We start from the raw sequence: 18373 nt of genomic DNA on the forward strand, positions 1-18373 counted from the left end.
ACACATCAAGCAGCACTGTGACAGGCAGGGCTGATAAGCACAGGAAGGTGAAGACATGCACTTGAGGAACTGGCCCAAAAGGCTGCTAAATCTTGTGAAGTGAATTTCAATAAAGTCTGAAGAATAGGAAACAGGGTGAAAATAATTCTTAATCAAACTGGGGTAAGGCAAGATAGAAAGGTCTTAAACCACTGCTTGACAGGTTTAGAGATGATGGGTAAGAAGGATGATGTGCCAGGAGCCTGAACCAGGAGTGCTCACTGATGATGGAGGGAAAGCCACACCTGCTCCATACAAAGGCACTAAAGAAGGGAGAGAAAGATTAAGGAGCCAAAATCCTACAGAAGCAGAGCACAGATTATATAAACCTCTTAAATCCTCTCTGAAGTCCTACATCAAGTCTGGCTCTTGCTCATTAATATTTAATGCAGTAACACAAGTAAATGCACAGGGCATGGACCTGCTGCTGCTCTCACAAAACCCAAAACAAACTAAAACTAAAAAAACAAACTACCATGCCAGCTACTCAAGCAAATAGTGTTGAGGTCTCAATGCAATTTTTCTTCCAGTGGAACAACTGAGATACCCAGTCTAAATCTGGTAGGAGTGACAGTTATTGATATAGCCACCTATTTGTAGTCAAATTTCTAATGCACATGAGGACACTCAAGCATTCTGTAACATTCTCCTTTTGCATGTGCTCACTTATCAGCAGATTGTTCAGATCTGCAGTCTTGAGTATCAGCCCAGATATTTGCCACAAGAAAAACCTACATGTATTTTCTTCCTTAATTTCCTTTATAAATAGAAAATCTATTTTTCAGTTCTGAAGTGAACACAAAGTCTCATCAAAAATAATTAACCAAAAGCAACACAGCTCAAACTATCACAACTAAAACCAGCCATTATTCTTTGTCAGCGAAACTCTCCCTTTCATTTAACTTTCAGTGATACCAGAACTTGGCTGCAGCACAAACACATGGAGCTGGACAATCAAGTTATGAAAAGACTACTCTGAGAAACAGGAAATCAGGCTCTCTACAACACTGAGGATAGTTTTAATCCTGGATCCAATATTTACTTAAATACTGACTTTGAATAATTCAAACTTTTCATCTTACTGTCCCCATCTAGCTCACTGAAGTGTTGTACAGATTTGTTAATATTTGTACAATACTCTGCACATGTCAAACACAAAGGATTACAGCTATTATAGAACAACTCTCTTAATCCTTTCTGAAACACTAATACAGCATTACCATCACATTTAAAAGAAACCCTGAAAACAAGCAGGATGTGAAAATGCCATCCTTTACATCTTTCCTCTGCACCTACACATGAAACTCAACTATGGGCATTACTTTTCAAAAACTTGAACAAAAATATTTATAACAAAAGCTATGTATTTCTTTAGAAGTTCAAAAGCTCATTTAAAGAGCTCATCAATCCCAATGCCAGCTATAATTTGTCAATCTGGCTGCCCTCACCAGTCCATCTGTATTGGACTGTACAATTATACTGGGAACAAACCCTGTGATGATCTGATGGTCACACAAAGCCATGGAGATGCTGCCCAGCAGGTAAAGCAGCAGCCTGCAGAGAACACTCCAGGAAGCCTCCACATCCCTGCCCAAGGAATAAGCTCACTATGGAAATACAGGGTAGATTCATGCATTTTTTCAGTTTCCATACAGAAAATGACAATGTGGTTCAGCCTCTGCTATTTTTAAAGGAATTCTTTAAAAAACACAAATAATTGACTGACTGGCACTTAGGCAATACACTGGAAAAAATGTTTTACTGTTAAATTATGAAAACAAAACCATTAAGTTACATTTTCTCCCTTTTCACTCTCTTGCAAATTTTAGCCTATTTTAATTAGTTTTAGTTACCATAGCTACCATAACCATACTATCTTTGAAGTCAATTTTATTAAAATCCTGAATTTCATATTTTTACTGTATGCTGGCTGAGCTTATACAACATTTACAAGTATAAGTGATGTTAAGTGGTGCAACATAATACTAAGACCATGAAAAACAACAATAGTGTAGGTCACCTGTATGTCTTTATGTTACAAAAAATAAATTAGATGATTTCTTACTATTAAGGTAAAATAAAAAGAAAACGCGACTGAGGAACAAGCAGGTCAGTTGAGAAGGGTTAAAGACAAAACAAACAAAAAAATGTATATTCAGAATAAGCAGGGTAATAGAGGAAATGAGGAAATTAAATATAAGTGCAAGATCTTCTTGCACAGATAAATCCCAGCTTTTTAATCAATTTTTACTGGCATTTTAGCCTGCTGATGACATCACCACTCTCATTAGTGTTACTCCAAATCACGACTTAAAAGTTACAGTTTTAAGAGTTCCAAAATTTTTTTGCTGCTGCCATTTAGCTTTGTGTCAATGTGCCATATTAAGGCTTCAACACTGAAAAAACAAACAACACCAAAAAGACCCCACAAACTGTGCCTTTGTGGAAGTCCTTCCTAGCTCAGAGATGGTCCTACACTAGAATTCAGAAGAAGGGAAAAAATTCCTCCACTCTTCATCTTACATGAGTTAAAAATAAACCAGAAATGGATCAAATACGAAATGAGTGTGAAATTTAGCTTTAAATATTTTTCATGAATACTGCCACACTTGTGTTCAGGACTATATTTAGGAGTGTGAAGCAGTTGGTTACTCTGTTAGAGAAAATGATTTGCTGAACCTCTGCATCCAGCCAGCTTTCACCTGCTGAAAAGGTAAAACACAGCAGTAGCACGTCAGCTAAGGGTGACAAAGTAGGCCATGCATGACAAATACCACAGTAAAAATTTAAAAAATGAAAAAAAAAAAGCTATTCTGAACAAGGTTACTTCAGCACTGCCTGAACTGCTGGGCTTAGTTTCTGCCAATGACTGGAGTGGGCTCTTGGCAGGGCAGGACCTGCACAGGCACAGGAGGTGACACCACAGCTCATCCCAAGTACTCCCAAACTAGTCCAGGAAAAACCAAACTAATTAAAAAGAGCCTGTGAGGAACCACTACCAGTACTGGGAGGTCTCCTACAACCTCTTCCTGGAACTTCTTTAATTAGAACAATCTTTGGGATCACCTGAGAAGCACCTGCAGGTGCTTTGATGTTTTTCCTGGTGCCATTTCTCCCCAGGTCTCTGTCACACACCATCCAAGCAATGCATCCCAGCAGGGGACAGGCCCAGAGATCCCTGGGAACAAAGAGCCAGCTGTCCCTACCACAATGGCTCATTCACCCCACCGACTGCCCTGGGAAAGGAAATGGGACATATGGAGCATGCAGGAACATTGATGGAGCATGGAGACAGTGGCCACAGCCAGGACCTGCTTTAGGAACTCCCCACGCTGAATCAGGCAAGGAGGAAAATCCTCAGAGAAGCCCAAGACTATGGAAATACCAATAAAAGCTTGGATTTAAATATTACACATCAAGACAACTTCCTGACCTAAATTTTGTATATTCTTGATAAATCTCTTATTGCAAATTTTTCAGTGTTCCAGAATTTGACAAAGGGTCTTTCCTCCATGAACTTTCCATAGCAAAGAAGCTTGGATACACACTAAGAAGTTGAAACACTCAACCTTACTCAAAACTCTGTCCTAGAATCATCTAATTTAAAATCTTTCTATGAACAGATATTTTATATCCTTCTGAAATACATAGTAACATCTCACCATGAGCTGCACAGGCTCTTAAAACAAAAAAAACCCACATAACCTACTCCAATAAAAAGTAAAGCATAACATTTTATAAAGGGGCAAGAAAGGATAGGGATGCTCCAGGTATTAACACATTTACTGGGGCAGCTAAGGAATTGCTGTGAGAATCTGATGGAGATATGTTTGCTATGAAAGTGTGGGTGGGAAATGTTGAGGGCAGCAGCTAGAGAGCACAATTAGTTACTGTAGCCAGGAAAGAACACCTCCTAGGAGAAGACAGTCATTATTAACTTGTTCACAAACATAGCCTGAAGTAGGGAACTTTCAGAAGTCTGTGAAACTCAATTCATCCTAATATTCATCACCTAGAAAAGAATACCTAATATTCACCACCTAGAAAAGAAAGAAAAAGCTCCAATGGAGTCATCTAAAGATGATGCTGCTATAAGATGCATATGGTCAGAGATAACATTCTGCTAGTGACTATTAGACAAGTGTGGAAAAGCTGCAAGTGGCATATGTGTGTCAAGGAGAGGGACCAGAAAAAACAGCTCTGGAACATTTTGAGGAGAGGACAGAAAAGACGAAAAAGGAAGGATGGGGATGATCAGGAAGACAGACCCAAGCTCCTCCTGAAAAGCTGTCTGCTATTTTTGTATTCTCAACAAGACAGACCAGCTAACATCACCTCAAGACTGCTTTGTAGTCAAACTCCAGGCTGCTGAGCTCCATCTTCCATTCAAGAGGCAAGAAAAATTATTCCTTTATTAGTACACAGCATCAGCTGCTGCTAGCCAAATGGTGAACTTGTTAAGGCAAGGGACACTGACTGTAACAGGCCTTCTGTGGCTGGAAGGTCTACAGCTATCTGAGTCAGTCAACCTTCCTGGTTTGAGCCCCAGTCTTTGGCTAATTTTTGATAAAGTGGAAGGTTCCCAGGCCAATTCATCCCAGCAGCTCCCAGGCCTGCACACAGGGACACAGGGGAAGGCACAGCTGCTCAGAGTTCATCTACAGTACCCTCTAAGACTATCACACTACTCACCACAGAATGAAACACAACAGCATTTATCCCCACAACATACCACGTCTCTCACAACTACCTGATGATCTGAGCACGTCCCTACACACTTCCCTCTTTTATTTTTCATTTTTGAACTCATGATGCCTTTAGAGCAGCGCTCTCAGCTCTGCAGAAACAATATCCCTCACAAGTGCATTGGCTTCCAACCATCCAACCTCAGCACAAAGGATCAAAGAATTCCTTCTAGACTCTCTCAAAAGACGACAATTGTGTTATGAACTCTTCACACAACCAGCGCTTCAATAAAGCTTTGCATTGTGGGCATAAACCTGTACTTAGGCCTATGTGAATTCCTACATTACAAGGGTAGATGTTTGAAAGGTATCTAAATTTCTTTAGACATAATAGGAAAGGAAAACTCTTTTCAAAAGAAAAAAACAACATTAATTTGTGTCTTGTATCTGTGTTCTTTCTTTCCTTCTTTTCTTCAAGTTGCCAGAAAGGAAAAACAAATGGATCTGTTTATCAAACTATGACTAATTTCCACTGCATGGACACTGTTTGATCAGGAAAACATATATAAAAAGCTAGAACTTTGTTTACTTGACCAGCTTTACATGCAAGAAAATTGGTCACCATTCAAACTGTAAAAGAACACTTTGCAGGCTCAAAAAACACATTTTCCCCTCTTATTCTTTTTTGTTGTCTGTTTGTTTTAATATCTGTAATTTAATTTAATATCTGTAGCATAACTTTGATCCTGAAGCCTCTTCCTAATGGGGAAATCTCAGGCCAAAGCAGTAAACCCTCAAAGTCATTGATGGTTTGTGCAGTTAAGGGTTCCTTCCAAAAATTCAAAATCAACTATGTATATTTTAAATATAAAAGCAACTTTATACACATTATTTTCCTTATTACTGAGACAGGCTGAAAACCTTTAGAATTAAAAGTTCTGTGCTGGTATGTGAAACGTTACTGCAGACTTGCAAAATTATTTTTACCTAAATAAGCAGTTTGTATAACATTACACTTGCAATGTTTGCCACAAAAACTTGTAATAATCTGAGCTGGTCACTATAAAGCAAGAATTGTGCTATGATGTCTTCATGAAGACCAAGTTTTCCCTCCAAGGTTTTTAACCACAATAAAACCAAACATCAATATTAACATTTTGGGGAGAAACGACGACTTTAGAAGTGACCCTTGGTATACAACTTCTGTTGAATTCACCTAAGGTATTCTTACATGGTACAGGGTGAAAAGAAGAAGAGAAATAAAGACTCATTGGTGTCAAGTGAGAATTTTTCCAAGAATGCAAAACCCAGATCTAGTCAGAATACACTGAGATGTGAGAGCTGTAAAAAACACAGCTGTGTGTTTCCTTGTGTTCCTGGCTCAACAGGAAATTGGAACCTCTTGAGAGCAATTAGTGCAAATCACTAACACAGGTAACAAATCTTGTTCTCTAAAGGAAACAGTGTATATTGGTTTGTTCTGGTTCAAGATACATGAAACAAAGAGAAACTGTACAGAAAAACTCAGGAGGGCACATCTTGGGCAGACACAGGCTCTGCCTGGAACAAGGGAACTGGCAAAGATAAGCACTTGCTGCTGGAAAACTGAGGCAACCTGGTGGACCCAACATGGGAGCAAAGGTCAGATATATCCAAATATCATTTCTAAATATTTCTCTGGAGCATTTTAGCTGTGTTGAGACAGAGAGGAGGAACTGAAAGGGCACTGCTGCTGCAGGTCCCCAGAGGGACACAGGAAGGTGAAGTGCAATGGGATGCTGCCTGTGGGAAGAGACCATGCCAACCCTGGGCACTGGGATTGTTGTCTTCCATGGATCCGACAGGGAAAATGCAAGAAACACTTCACATACACTCCTCTGCCACAGGCAGGGCAGCCAAAACGTGGGCTGGCACAGGACAACAAAAACTTAGCAGGAGAATCCACTCCTCTGCTAGATGGCCTAAGTAGTCATGGCCTAAGTAGTCCTCCTGAACTTCTGGTGTTGCAAATACTCAGAAACTGGAAAGGCTTTGCAGGGAACTCGTGTTTGGCTGTTCCTGGTTCTTTTGACGTATTTGTTTATGGCAATACTAGAAACAGGATAATGGCGAAAGTCACTGCTAAGCCAGGAACAAACTGGGCCACCACCAGTCTAAACTGGCTCAGGAATGGATAACTTCTAAAAATAAAATTAGAAAATTACCAGTTTTAGGTGACTTTAACACCAAGTTACTTTGTTTAGACATCAAAGCTCAGCACTGCCTTCTAAGAGCTCAAGACTAAACAAAAGAGTTTTTTTAGCCCATTCCATATTTGGGGAAATGGACATAACCAGTACTTCGCCCAAACTGAAAAAGTCAGGATAACAACCCAGTGTCCTCTTTGCTGCCCAGACTGACATTTCAAATGGTCATTAAAGTCTTTCAAAAGCCTATTGGGCAAGTCCACACTAACCAGCAATTTGCTACAACCACCAAACTTCCTTTCTATGTCAACTACGAGTATGGCAGCGAGGAAACTTGCACAAAGTCTTCAAGGAAACACTGTGCCAGAGTCACTATCTGGGGGCAATGTCCTGACAGCACTATCTCTCCGGGGCTGAACACCTTCAGATGGCCAAAACACGGGGTTATTTCCTAGCATACGCCTGAATTGGCCCTCTGAGCTTGGAGACATTTGTTATCTTTGAACACGAAACAAACCAAAGGCAGCCAAGCCCACGCTCAACACGAGGAGTACCTGGAGGTCTGGTTCCACTATTGGTGAAGTCACTTAAACTAACAAAGCGGACATAAAACAACACCCTCAAAACTGGCAACAACTGCAAAGGTACACAAATGACTCCATGCACTATAAATAAGCCGTAGACGAAAACCTAAACTTTTTTTTTCTTTTTTTTTTTGTTCAGTCTCCACCGCCCCCCTCCCCGGGGGGGGCATCACGGGGGGGTCGCGGCTATTTTGGAAACCGAGCCTTGGGCCCCCTGACGGATCCGGGGCTGCCCCTCCCCACCCCCGGCCCTCGCCCCCCACCATCCCTCCCTCCCTCCCTCCCTCCTTCCCTCAGCGGGGAGGGGGCGGCATCGCCCCCCGCCCGCGGCCCGGCCCGCCCTCACCTGCCAGCGCCAGGATCTGGGCCTTGTGCAGCAGCAGCCGGTCGCCCCACTCGCCGGGGCTCTCGTCGTCCTCGTCCGCCGCCTCCTCGGGGTTGCGGTACACGGTGTAGACCTTCTGGTTGTCGAAGTCCTGCTGGGAGGTGGGGCTGAAGTCCCGCACGCGGGACACGGGCAGCGCGTAGCACACGTTGTCCTCCAGGAACCGCACGAACGCGTACATGGTGCGGGGCGGCCGCGCGGCTCCGCGCCCGCCGCCGTATTGTTCCTGCGGCCGCCTCTGCGCTCGGCTGAGCGGGCCTGGCCGCGCCGCCCGCCGGGCCCCAGACGGCGCCGGCCAGGCGCGAGCAATCCAGCGCGGAGCGACGCGAGCGGGGCGGGCCCGGGCGGGGGCAGCGGGAGCGGCCGCGGCCCCGCTCGGTGCCCGCCGCAAACAGCGCCGCACACGGTCCCGTACGGCCCTGGCCCGCCGCAAACAGCGCCGTACACAGCCCCGGCCCCGCTCGGTGCCCGCCGCACACAGCGCCCCGCACAGTCCCGCTCGGCCCCGGCCCGCCCCACACAACCCCGTACGGCCCCCCGCTCGGTGCCCGCTCCACACAAACGGTGCCCCACCCGCTGCCCCTCACGGCCCCCGCCCTGCCGGCCGCCACCGTACAGCCCCGCACTGCCCCGGCTCCTCCGCCAGGGACACGGGTCCCGCCTCCCCCGTACGATCTCGCCCCCGAGAAGGGCCTCGGGAAGGTGTTTATACCCCCAGGTTGAGAACTCCGTACACGCGTACCGCAGAAAAAGGCTTTGTTCCAGAGAATCATGGAGTGGTTTGTGCTGGAAGAGGCCTTAAAGATGGTCTCGTTGCAGCCCTGCTGCCCCGGGCAGGGACAGCTTCCACTGGACCAGGTTCTCCAAGCACCATCCAACCATCCCACCTGGCCTTGAACACTTCCAGGGATGAGGCATCCATGACTTCCTGGACAGCCTGAGCACCCTAAAGAATTTTTTCCTGATAGCCAATGTAAACTTGCACTCTTTCATTTTGAAGCTGTTCCCCATTGTCCTGTCACTACAAGCTCTTGTAATAAGTCTCTCCTCATCTCTCCTCTTAAGTATCTTTCAGGTGCTACAAGGCCATAGTAAGGTCACCCTGAAGCCTTCTCCAGGCTGAGCAATCCCAAATCTCTCAGTCTTTCCTCCTTGGAGAGGTGCTCCATCGCTCTGATCACCTTTGGAGGAGAAACAGAGGAGTGACACACAGTGGGATTTGTTTTGAGGGCCAGGGCAGAGCCAGCAAATGCAGGAAAAAGGTGCAGGAGGGAGCTGTGTGAGGAGAATGGATCCTTCCTGGGCTGACAACAGAACCCCACACTCATCTGCCACTTGGCAACGGCACTGGAGCATCAGCTTTTACATGGAGGTCCTCATGGGAATGCAGAACCACCTGCACTCCATCATTCCCATGTCTTCTCCCAAAAGAGCACAGAGAGCTGAGAAATACTGTGCAGGTGTCAGAACAAGGCTTAGAGACGTCGCACGTTTTATCATGAATTCCCAAACTTTTGGAGACTTTTAGATACAAAATATGGATGTTTTGAGGTTCGCGTATGAAAAGGGTAAAGTGGCAAAATTGCTTTAGGTTCAGAGCAAATTCATATTGCTGTTGTTAGTCCTGAGGTCTGTTTTACCCAGCCAGACTTAGGAACAGGACAATCACATGGGGAGAACTATGTAATGTAAAAATAGAAAAAAAAAAGAAATAAAATCACAGAATGAGTACGAGAGAAGGGCATCACCAGTTTTTTGTTTGCAAAACACCAACACAAAATGAAACCAAAATATATCTTTTTTGTGGGTTTTCATATCCCTGGGCATTTGCAGTACTATCTGTGCCCATTGCACTGAGTAAAACCACACTGTGCTTGTTTTTCCTGATTATCTTTTATAGACTTCCTCCTACATGGGGTTAGACCACAAGCTGGAAAACATGGAGTTTAGTTTTGACTGAGCACTGGCAGGGTTCCCAGAGAGCTGATGGAGTTTCTCTCATTGGAGGTAACTCAAAAGCATCTGGACATGGTCTTGGGCAACCCCTTGAGCAGGGGCTGGATTAGGGGAACTCCTGAGGCCTCTCCCAACCTCAGCCATTCTGTGACAGTGCCAGAAACTTCTGGTTGTGCCCAGCAGAAATCTGTCTCTTTTAAACAGTACATGAAAACACAAGGAATCTATACAGGTGTAGTTAAGCCAATGTAAGTATTTCCCCAACAAGCTGCAAACTTCCCATACAGTAATGGCAGCTTTATTATTTTAGCAATTACAGAGTTTTGCAAATACTCCAGTTTAAGACTGGGGATTTAAATGGCAGTACTTTATGTTAACAATAAAGTATTGCCAGACTCGTGTGTAATTACAGGCAAATATAACTCTGCTACAAAGTATGGATGACAAATGTATTCTAGTAGCAAGTCTGCAAGGGAAATGAAATTCCAGCAAGGATTGTGTTGCTGATCAAACAATAGCAGCTGCTGTATCACTGCTGTCTCCTCTGCCTCGTGTTACAGTGGGGTACAGGGAGCTGCAGAGAGATGACAGGACAGGCTGATTGCTGGAATTCCTCCATGGACACTGGTAAAATGATGTGAAGGACAATTTTGTTCTACTGAGTTCAGTGGCCAGTGAGGGATTGGGTAGGCTGCCTCCTGCCAGGATTGTATTCCCCCCACAGCTGAATTCTATTAGGGAATAGGAACTCAGAGCAATGGTAAATCTGGAAATAAAAGGAAACAAAGAGAAGGTCAGGATTGAAAAATTTGTTTGAGTTGGAAGGGGAGAGATCTCTTTGGGTATCCAAGAATGCTTGGATAATTTGTCTCAATGAAAGGAAACCAAAAGGCTTCATGTGAAGGCAGTTAGCATCATAGTGGGTTTGTTGGTTGGTTGGTTGGTTGGTTGGGGCTTTGGGGAAAAGGAACACTGTAATCTGGTGTTTAGATTATTTTACGTTTGAATGTTCAATTACAGCAAAGACTGTAAAGATTTTTGCATCAGCAGCAAAAAAATAAAAGGTCTCAAATCCTTTAGGCAGGCTGTTTCACAGTTCTCCACTGAAGGACATTTTTGGGAACAGATAAGGGTTGGGATGATAAATGCATGTTTACTCTTGGTCCCTTGCACACACGTTGAGCCAGAAGGCATTATAATGCTAAAGAATTAATAATGATTGCATACTTTTTTTTTCTTCTGCCTACAAGGAACAGTGTTAATTTCTGGCTTTAAAATCTATAAATAATCTGCACTGGTTAGCTGTGAAGTTGAGGAAAAATCCATTAAAGCAGCGAATGAAACACAAGTCACTTGTCACTCCTGTCTTTTGGACCTTTCCCATTTCTACTAATGGTTAGCCAGCTGCTTTAACATGGAGTTGAGCTTGAAGTTTAAAGGTGCAGAATTTTTTTAAAGGTATAGATTTTAAAACTCATTGTAAAGGGAATTACTGGAACCTTACTGGATTTAAATCCCTGAGCCAGTCCAGCCTTTTAGAAACAGCACAGCCCTGCTGAGAAGTAAATTGTTGTACTTTCAAAATGCAAATGAAGCCTCAGCTGAGAAAGTAATACTGTCACTCCAAGAGTGGAAAAACCACAGAACACAGTCCCAGCCCTTGTGGGACTCCTGAGTGGCTCTTTCTTGGAACACTACTTATATTTTGCTGGTGTTATTTTTCTTGAAAAGTAAAAAAAGCGTTCAAGCAAAAGCGAATGTCTGCAGCTTTCATGTGCACTCTGTGTTTTCACTTAAAGATAGAAAATGAAAAGCTAATAGTTCCGATAAAAGTTATGCAGGTGCCAAATCTCTTTTCCCAGCAAAACATTAAAATTAGTCTCATCATTCACATTATTGCATATTTAGCACCAAATTCTCAAAGGACACCATATTGACTTTAAATCTGCTAAAGAAGAAATTCCCATTTTCTTTTAATGTCCCAGTGGAGGTGCTTCACTACTACCTGACTCTTCAGCAGTAAGCATGCATTGGACTACTAATAGGAATCCCTACACATTGAATATGTGGTTTAGAAAACTATTGTTTCTAAACTTCTTATTTGTTCTTCAGGTAGTGCATTTCTGACCCAATTGTTTTCAAGCTCAAATATACCTTGAAGAAAAGATATAGTCACAATTTTTTGGGTTAACACTGTATTGGAACAATGGCATTAAAAGTCATACAGATTAAAGAAGAACTCAGCTAACAGGCACAAGAACTGAAGAGTGTTCAAAGGTTTATATATGTTCAGGCACACAATATACTCACAGTCTGGGTAATTTTTATGAAGAACGTGATTGGTAGAGTGGTCAGAAGATACTTCCATTCCATGGTTTGCATTTTTTATCATACAATGAAGTGCAAGACAAAGTCATTTCCATGTATAAATGTATTTTCCTCTGAACAAAGTCAGATACAGCTTCTAGGTGTTTTAAGAGAGAGGGTGGTTGGAAGGAGGGAATCTACTACCCAGATGGAGCATTCCAGAGGGTTGTTCCCCTTTGTATTTGAAAATAAATTTTAACTCTTGAGACACTGTCACCACACTATGCTTTCAGCATCACAGTGATTACATATAAAAATACAAGCAAACAAAAATAAAGGTCCTTTCCTGTGTGATCCTAGAAGATGGATAAGAAAATATTTGTGTCCATATATCATTCCGAAGCACTCCATTACCAAGAGTAAGGGAACCTAGATTACACAGATAAATTCTGAAGATTTAATCTTTTGAGATCTATGGCCTTAAACCATCCTCAGTCCCAATTCCTCAGAGTGATCTAACTTTTCTCAGGGCTGTGGATACTAGTCAATCATCTTTTACAGTAAACTCTCACACCCCCACAGAATATTCTTTCAAAGAAATGAAACCCAAGGCACATTTCATGGATCCATTGGCACAGGAGACACTTATTTCCCAGCTGGTGCATTCTGTAGCATGAAAAGGTAATGATTAAGCCAAAGTGTCCACAGGAGAAGGCACTTTTCTCACTGTTAATGACTGGCTGGAGAAACCAAGGACCAAAGAAAAAGCCAGACAGTCCTTAACTGCTGAAAATTCCTGACCTAAAGGTCATTATTACTATTATAAAATTGGAAAATAAAAAAGTAATTATCGTCTTTGGGTCTTTATATGTATTAAAAATTTAAAATTCCTGTGTCTGTTGCTGTGGATACTGGTCGGTAAGGTACTTATCTTTCCCATTCTGGCAGGCTATGCAATGGATAGATCTGGGACTGGCAACTCTTCAGGAATGTGTGCCAGACTGTATTTTCCTCTTCCAAATTACAGGTTAAACGTGCCCACAGAAAGTCAACAGGAACCAGGAGACGCTGCCAGTCGGCACCATCTCTCCTCAGTGAGAGCAGCCATTTCCCCACCCTCACCCAGCCCTCGCTGGAGCTGCAAATGACTCTCAAACATTGTGTCTTTCAGCTCCTACCCTCATGTACACCATTCCAAATCCTGCTAAATGCCATCTTTTGCACTCAGGTAAAATGCTGGTTTCCACGTGATAAACTCCTTTCCTGTGAGGAGGGCAGGGAGGGCTCTGTGTGAGCTGACTCGTGCACGGACTCACCTGTAAAACGCGTCCTTCAGGTGCCATTGCCACCGTCTGCAAAAGCTGCTCTGGAGACGATATTGCTCTTGCAGCCCAAATGATCTTTATTGCTACTACCATCCACTGATGGCTTCAGCCTATATATTTGCACTCTAACTGGAAATTTTATTTGAGATTTGCCCTTTCCTGTTATAAACCAGACTTTCCCCTGACTTTTGACAGACATTTTACTAATACGACTCTAAAAGTAGCTTTACATACATAGATTTTGCACCACCACAAAAATTTGATTCCTTCTGCACTTCAGATGAAAAAGTGACTTTCTTTTGGCAAAGACTAAAGTCTTTTTGTAACCTTTGGGCTTCAGTGTAAAATATCATTACTAGACACTGCCTGTGATTATGTTATGGTTTAGACAGATCCTCTAAGATGATATTAATGACCCTTTTTCATAATATTTTCATTTTGGTTTTCTATTTTCACATCTGTGCAGCACTGTTCTGTCTTGAACGAGCAGTTGTGTCTCATACTGATAGGGAAAATGATCCTGCAGCCCTTTTCTGCAGAGAGATATTCTGCTTGAGAGGTTCATACAAGCAGTGTAGGATAGACACAGAAGGAAAGGAGGTCAGCTACTAAAAATCAGGACTGCGTTTTTTCCAAAAAGGTACCTCCACATACTCCCACTTTCCTTTAGAAATCTGATTATAGCAAGAGCGTGGACAGGCTCCAGAGATGGTTCTTGCAGTTTTGGAAGCTTCTGGACAATCAGCAGCTGCAGGAATTGGATTGAGTGAAGGCAGAGTCAAAACTGCTTAAATAGATGTTCTCACAACGCAGTGCTTTTTAATTTATACTCCTGTCATATTCCTTCTAATCCCTTTCAAGACTGGTTTATATTTCATTATAAAGTGAGTTGAGTTTTTAGAAAATGTTCCCAGGACTTAGTGCTCACATCTCACTACTTAAGAAGGTAGAGTTTTCTACTTCTGATGGAAGTCACAATCAGAAATGGACCAGCTGCTCTTCTGAAGAACATCAACTAATGCGAGCACTTAAAATCCTGTTGTGGAAGGTGAAAGGGAGATAACAGAGCAGGAATAATCCTTGGAATATTTCAGGAAAGTGCCTTCCTCAGCTGTGCATTGTTAATAATCATGTTTAAATTAAAAGAACAGAAAATGAAAGCTGAAACTTCTGGCAAGTGAAAGTGCTCCCTAATCTAAAATCCTTCACTATGCTCTCTGAACCTCTCCACTCTAAATAAAACCGGACATATTTATCATTTATGAGTTACAAATGAAGCTGCACCTGGTCTGCTCTAGTAGGTGAATTAAAAAAAAAACTAAAACAACAACACACAGCAAGCAAATGTGAATTGGAAGGAATTGCTGTGACCCAGCTCTCAAAAATTCATACCAGGGGGTAACTGTGATAGACCCCTCCAAGAATTGTTCTAGTTTTTCAAAGCAGAGTAACTCCTTTTATCTCACACAGTGTAGATGATTGGCATTCATCTTTGTCCCACTTACAAGGAAGGTGTTCCCTCAAAATAGAAAATGGCATAGGAAACTGATAATCCAAGAGGTGTTTGAAACCTCAAGGGTCTTCTTGCTTTGCTGGTATTTTCCACAAAAGCCTGAGCAACATCTATTGTTCAATAATATTTAACATTCAGGGGAATCAGGATATTTTTTAAAGTGTGATCAGAAAAAAAGGGCCTTTCCTAGGCTGTCCCAGAATTCCTCATAACAAAGAAAGCTTTGTTTCATAAAGAAATACCTTACACTGGAACACCCTGGGGAAACCAGGGTTTGGGGTTTTTTTAAACAAAGACAGGAATGTTCGAATTCGAGGTTCCCTTTAAGTACTCTTCTAACATGAATATTTTTAAGGATGCTCTATTAAGTTCATGCATGAAATGTCACCCAGCCGTTAGTATATTTCTATGCAAATACAGCTGTGAAAGCTAATAACTGAAATCTGCATTTTTTCCACATTTCCAGTGTATTAAGCAACTTCTCATTCTTTCCTGTTTTGTAACTCACGTTAGCCTCTTGTATCAATAGAACAAAGCTCAGGTTATACTGCTTCCTGCTTGAATTCATCTGCAAACATCAAAGGTGGACATTTGAATAAGCAATTTAATGTATACATTTTTATTCAGTTCAGTATACTGATTTTCTCCTGGTAGGAATAAGAATTCTGCAAGATGACTGCAGAGAGAAACACACCATTCAGAATATGAATTGGAATATTCTTGCAATGCTTTTCAGTGAGGATAGTGTGATATTAAGATTAGAATCCTGCATATAATCAGATTTTGATGCTTGTACACATAGTCTGGTATTTCTTTTCCTTTACAAGGTTTGTATGCAAAAACACAGCAATCCAATATTTGGAACATGCACTGTCTGCAGATACTACACCATCCAAACTGATGAAAAAATAATGTCAAGGAAAATAAGAAAGTGTCTGGGGCACTGCTGCATACAAACTTTGCTAAATTCATCAGAAGTAGTTTTACTGTTCTGAATACAGAAAATATTGCAAACCCAGTCCTTCCAGAACAGCGAGATCAAACAGGGCTCGTGTCCATCCCTTTATTAAATCTTGGACTAAAGACTGAGTCTTTGGGAGCTGTAAATATTTCTCTAATCTTTCAAATTCTCTGATGTGATACACACAGAATTTCTTTCAAATGGCCTATATTTTCCAAATTCCCTCTCTTATTATTTACCAGTACATATAAGAGGTAATAAAACAGAAAAGATAAGATAGGTGGGGATTTAAATAGAAGCAAAAGGGGGCACTTCTGAGAATATATCACAGTATTTAAGGAACATAAATATAATGCATACCTTCAGCTTTTATCCAAAAATGCAAGAGAAAAGACCACAAAGCAAAGGAAATCTGAATTTTTTTAAGGGCTAAAAGGAATCACCCCAGTGCAGTTGCTCAAGATTCTGCTTCAATGGTTAACTGACTGGGAAGTAAGCTAATGATGCTTTAGATAAATTTTCAGTGATGAGAAGTGATGAATTGACACATTTCTTTAGAAGTAATGACAGTTCAGTAGACTCCCTTATCTATCCTGCCTCTGACATGGAGGCACAATCGAGAATCACAGAATCATTTAGGTTGCAAAAGGCCTTTAAGATCATCAATTCCAGCCATTAACCCAACACTGCCAAGCCCACGACTAACCCATGTTCCTGAGCACCACATCTACACCTCTTTTAATTAACTCCAGAGATGGTGACTCTACCACTTCCCTTGGCAGCCGGGTCCAGGGATTGACAACCCTTTCAGTAAAGAATTTTCTTTCTAATGTCCAATCTGAACCTCCCCTGGTGCAATCAGAGTGTTCTGTCACTGGTTGTGGGCAGAAGAAATTGACCCCCACCTGGCTACAACCTCTGTCCATTGAGATGTGGACAGAGAAAAGTGATCAGTGACAGTAATAAGTGACAGTGACAGTGATCAGTGACAGTGATCTCCCCTGATCCCCCTGTTCTCCAGGCTGGGCCCCCCCAGCTCCCTCAGCTGCTCCTCCCCAGATTTGTGCTCCAGACCCTGCCCCAGCCCTGCTGCCCTTCCCTGGGCTGGCTCCAGCCCCTCAGTGTCACTCTGGGCATGAGGGGCCCAGAGCTGAGCACAGCACTCGAGGTGTGGCCCCACAGTGCCCAGGACAGGGGGACAGTCCCTGCTCTGCTCCTGCTGCCACGCCATTGCTGGGACAGGCCAGGTGCCACCTGGGCACAGCTGGCCCATGTTCAGCCCCTGTCCACCAGCACCTCAAGGGTATTTTCATGGTTTCTCACTAAGATCACTCCTGGCAGCTCTCATGGGTTTCATTTCTTTTGGGGTTTTTTTTGACTCTGTTAACCAAAAGAACAAGGATAATAGCCGTTCTTGCCCTCACATCATGTAACAAAATGAACTCAGAGGTTGGATGTAGCAAGGACTCTGGTGGACCGCAGATATCTGTATGCAGCTTTACAATCCAGGAAAACTGACAGAGTTATTGCTTACCCTGCAGGGCTGTCTCAGTACAAGATCTCAAATACCATCTGTGCTCAGCGTGGAAGCTGCCAAAACCCCATCCACGGAAACAGGGAGCACAGAGTGTTGTAACTCCCATCTTGCTCTGGAGCAAAGAGTGAAAAAAGACACCTCCATATTCTTACTTTAACAGCCTAAAATTCTGACTCCTGGCAGGTGCAGATACAAAGTTCCTTTTAGAAATAGACTAAGGGAGATTTCTTTCAAAGTCCACCAAGACCAGGAGATCACCACAGTGATATCTCCCATTTTTAATTGATAAGCTTCTTGCTGGGACCCTTGCCTGGCAAGGGAGGTGCCTGGCTTTGGTTCCCCCATTTGCCTGAAGGGGTTCAGCCCTCCCACTCTACACCTCTACTTGTAAAATCCTTTATTTCACCTAAAAACCTATAATTTCCTCTAGTCTAGTCCAGGAGAGGGATGCATCTGTCTCCTAGTCTCCTGCTCAATGCATTGCACTCCAGATGAGTTCTTACTGATCACTTGTAAAGGTAAAAGCACAGTAAGTGACTAAGCTACTGCAGGGTCATCTATTTCTCCCACCGAGAGCAAACTACTTTGAATTTACTCACATTCATAGACTCATAAAACAGTTTGGGTTTGAAGGGACCTTAAACATTATCTAAAATCACCTCCCTTGACCTGCTGGCTGCACTGCTCTTGATAGGTTTGGCTTTCTGGGCTGCAGGCACACATGGCTGGGTCATGTTGAGCTTCTCATTAACCAGCATCCTCAAGTCCTTCTCCTTAGGGCTGCTCTTAATCCATTCTCTGCCCAGCCTGTATTTGTGACTTGGATTGCCCCAATCCATGTGCAGAACCTTATTTTAAGAGCTCATATATAAGAGCAGTCACTGTAAATCAGCAA

At 42.7% G+C, this 18373-nt stretch overlaps 1 protein-coding gene across 5 annotated transcripts in view; it reads right to left on the reverse strand.

Annotated features, from left to right (window-relative positions):
- The window catches only part of LOC128943327 (BEN domain-containing protein 5-like), an 877269-nt gene that overhangs the window by 346114 nt on the left and 512782 nt on the right, over positions 1-18373 (reverse strand). For 2 of the 5 annotated variants that reach the window (XM_054286230.1, XM_054286229.1), the window contains exon 1: positions 7841-8100. The exons of the other annotated variants lie outside the window; for them this stretch is intronic. In XM_054286230.1, coding sequence (XP_054142205.1) covers positions 7841-8060 — 220 coding nt within the window. In that variant the 5' untranslated portion in view covers positions 8061-8100. Of the gene's footprint in view, positions 1-7840; positions 8101-18373 lie in introns of those variants that run through there. 5 annotated transcript variants of the gene reach the window in all.

The sequence above is a fragment of the Melozone crissalis genome, unplaced genomic scaffold (assembly GCF_028551555.1).
Source record: "Melozone crissalis strain CALT ecotype California unplaced genomic scaffold, PUWL_Pcris_2 ptg000045l_1, whole genome shotgun sequence".
Taxonomy (NCBI): domain Eukaryota; kingdom Metazoa; phylum Chordata; class Aves; order Passeriformes; family Passerellidae; genus Melozone; species Melozone crissalis.